The 3305-nt window shown below is 25.6% G+C and overlaps 1 protein-coding gene across 1 annotated transcript; it reads right to left on the reverse strand.

The window, feature by feature from the left end:
- Positions 1 to 491: 491 nt before the first annotated feature.
- On the reverse strand, positions 492 to 968 carry LOC108337797 (uncharacterized). Its single transcript, XM_017574397.2, has one exon. The coding sequence runs from the start codon at positions 869 to 871 to the stop codon at positions 659 to 661; it is 213 nt and encodes a 70-aa protein (XP_017429886.1). The 5' UTR covers positions 872 to 968; the 3' UTR covers positions 492 to 658.
- Between the last annotated feature and the right edge of the window lie 2337 nt (positions 969 to 3305).

Below are 3305 nucleotides of genomic sequence, written 5' to 3' on the forward strand. Positions count from 1 at the left end.
TCACACATACCAATTATATGTCACAGTTTCTTTAATTAAAACAAAGAAATACTTGAAATTAATTATTTTGGATGAAATTGAAATTTAACCATATCTAGAAATGTGATTTACAACAAAATATTTGAAAATCCTTAAAATCACATTAGTAGAACCGTAAATAATAAATATAACATTCACTCAAACATATTTATTTATCATAATTAAAATTGCAATTTTTTATTAAATAAAATGTAGGTATACAAAGTTCATCATGATTTATAAATTATTGTAAATTGATTTTCAAATGAATAAGTTTTATATAGAACTTACATTTCAGTTTTATTCTTAGACAACGTTTGTTTATATATATAGTAAAATATTCATTTTATTTTGTTAGCACAAAGTGTATTTAAAGGTTCTAATTACATAAGAACACTATATGTTTTTTATCAATTAAAACTTACATAACATGTATATTTAAGTGAAAAAAATTGTTGCATGATAGATGAAGATAAAATGAAAGAAGAAATTAAATTAAGCCATGAATCCTTGATGACATCTTAAGGGTTACGAGAGGAGAAAACAATTGAAAGCAGAGTGAAGAAGGAGAAAAAGGAAAAGAGAAATCATAGAGAAAAAAAAGAAAAGAAATGGTGGGAGATTGGTAGGAGATGATTGATTATCCAGAGTAAATGTGCACGCCAATGGCAAGTAGAAAGATGGTGATGAGTCCAAAGAAGATGATGGTGTGGACTAAGATAGATAGACCACTAGTTTGCATGCTCCCAAAAGCCACCACTTTGCCCTTGGCTGGAAGCTGAAACAGTAGCCCTGGACTTAACAGCACAAACAGCACCACTGATATCACCACTGGACCCCAATCTGCTGCCATCACAACAAATATCTAGCAACTTCTTTTAGATGTTAATCACCTCTTCACCAATCTCTCACTTTTTCTATCAACTCACTGAACCTGATGAGTTCGTTTGTAAGCCCCAGGCTTGTTAAATAGGAAACTCAACAATGATTCTGATCTATTCAAGGAAGGAAGAAAGGTATCATTCATTCTGATCTGCCTTGCATGTTGATGCAATCGACAGCATAACTTGTTAGCGCATTCTTGAATCTCGCGTTGCTTTTCTTTAAGGACAAGTTTTCTTCACGTCTTAAGATTCTTCCCTTCGTTTCCAATCACCTCACATTTCTCCTATTCCTTTATTGTTATTTGAAAGCCTTTTTTATTGTTAAAAATGATAAAAAATATCAATTTGATTTCTTTCTACAAAAATATTTTACAAAAACACAATAAATATATTTCTAAAAATATATTTCTTGTTTCTTTAAGAAAAATAATTATAAAATTTTATATATATTTCTATTACACTTCATAGTCTCCATGATTATTTGTTGAAACAGTTTAAATATTTTCTTTTTCTATTATCTTAAATGTATTTTAAGAATAAAATTCTAAAATGGATAATATTTCTAATGTGTGGTGATTCACTTAGATTGGAACATTATCTGTTGAAATTTGTATATGCATATTCCATTACCTAACTTAATAAACTTAACTAGCCTTTTTCTGTTTTAACATGTAAATTTAAATATATCGTACGCGTGAAATAAAAAAGTGATTTCATTTATTTTGTATTAAAAAGTAATTGAAAAGTAATGTAACCTCCGTTCCTTACGTTTAAGTCTTTATTTGATAAATTTAAGGATAGATTACATTTTCTTCATACAGAAAATAACTACCTATAGGACATTTTACGGACCTATCGACTAGAACAAAAATAATAAGATCATATCAACTTTTAAAGACAAATTTAATGGGTTCACTAAAATTATAGGTATAAAACATAATTAGTTATGAAAACAGGAACAAAATATATTCTTTTGTTAATAATTTAAAGATGAAAAATATATTTAATTATTATTTTTATTATTTCTAACCAATAAATTCATTATAGATTTGTCATCGTGCAAGTGAACAAATTATAGTGATGATGGAATTCATTCCCTCTTGAACTTATATATATTGACATAAATTATAAGACTCATTTCTAAGCCTTATTTTGTTGGAAACAACCACAGCAAAATGCGATGCGAAGAAAGTTAAAAAAAATTTGAAGTCATACAACATAAAAAGGCAGTTAAAACTTCATCTGTATCTTTATCGAATTCAATATAATTAATCCTATTCACCCACATAATTGTTTATGTCATAAATGTTTTGTTAATGTTTATGTATATATATATATCAATTATGTTGAGAAGGTAATCAATTATACGTACATAAAACATTCACATTTCCAATTATGATATAATAAATAGTTAAAATAATAAACAAAATAAAAGTAATTAATTTAAATATATATTTCTTAAATTAATTTATTTGAAATATAATTTTTTATTTATTAAAATTTGGTAATAATTTTTTTATTTTTATTTGACTTTTTTAATTCTAATTTATATTTAAAACTTCATTTTTATATCAAATTAGTTTTAAAAAATCATTTGATAATTTAACTTTTTAAATATATACCAAAAAAATACTTTATTACATCAATCACATTTTACAAATTAATGGGACAACCGTCAAGGAATTAAGAAGGGTTAATTTGAGAATTTTAATAGTACATTATTTTCCTATATTATAGATATAATGATGACCAAAGCTTTATCGAGAACAGGGGTGTTCCTTTTCCCCTTGCTGGGAAAAACAAATCCAACTTTTATTGTTGAATTATATTTTGAACTATATATATTTGAAATTAATGGCTTGGACAAATCAGATACACGTGTGGTGCCAACTCTTATTTATGCTTTGATGAATAGAAATAGCAATCGGACCTGTGCCGGTGGTATTACCTCTTTTTTAAAAAAGGTGCTTCTTCATGTAACTTCAAGCTTTCTTTATGTAATTCTAACAGTTTTGTCATTCATAAAAAAAAATATATAAATTAATGGGACCACCGTCAAGGAATTAAGATTAACATTGACATTAAATTTATTAACATTGTGTTGGGGTTGTCCACTCTAGTAATAAAAGAACATGGTTTTTTCATTTCATATCCTTTGTCGCAAATTTAGTTAGTAAAACACTTAGACGTAAACAAACCCTAAATTACATCTTTTTTGGTGTTACATTTCTAAATTTTTGCATGAAGTTTTGTATAATATAAAGAGTAGTAGAAGTAAGAAGTTAGAAAATTATGTTTTAAAATTAATATTGTGTTTGAAATTATACTCTATTATTTTATATTAAAATGTTAAAATATAAATAAAATTTTTATAAATAAGTTTTATTATTTAAAAATATATCA

Source organism: Vigna angularis, chromosome 1 (genome assembly GCF_016808095.1).
Source record: "Vigna angularis cultivar LongXiaoDou No.4 chromosome 1, ASM1680809v1, whole genome shotgun sequence".
NCBI lineage: Eukaryota > Viridiplantae > Streptophyta > Magnoliopsida > Fabales > Fabaceae > Vigna > Vigna angularis.

Coding starts and splice junctions, on each gene's coding strand:
- LOC108337797 (XM_017574397.2), bottom strand. CDS start 871: ATGGCAGCAGATTGGGGTCCAGTGGTGATATCAGTGGTGCTGTTTGTG.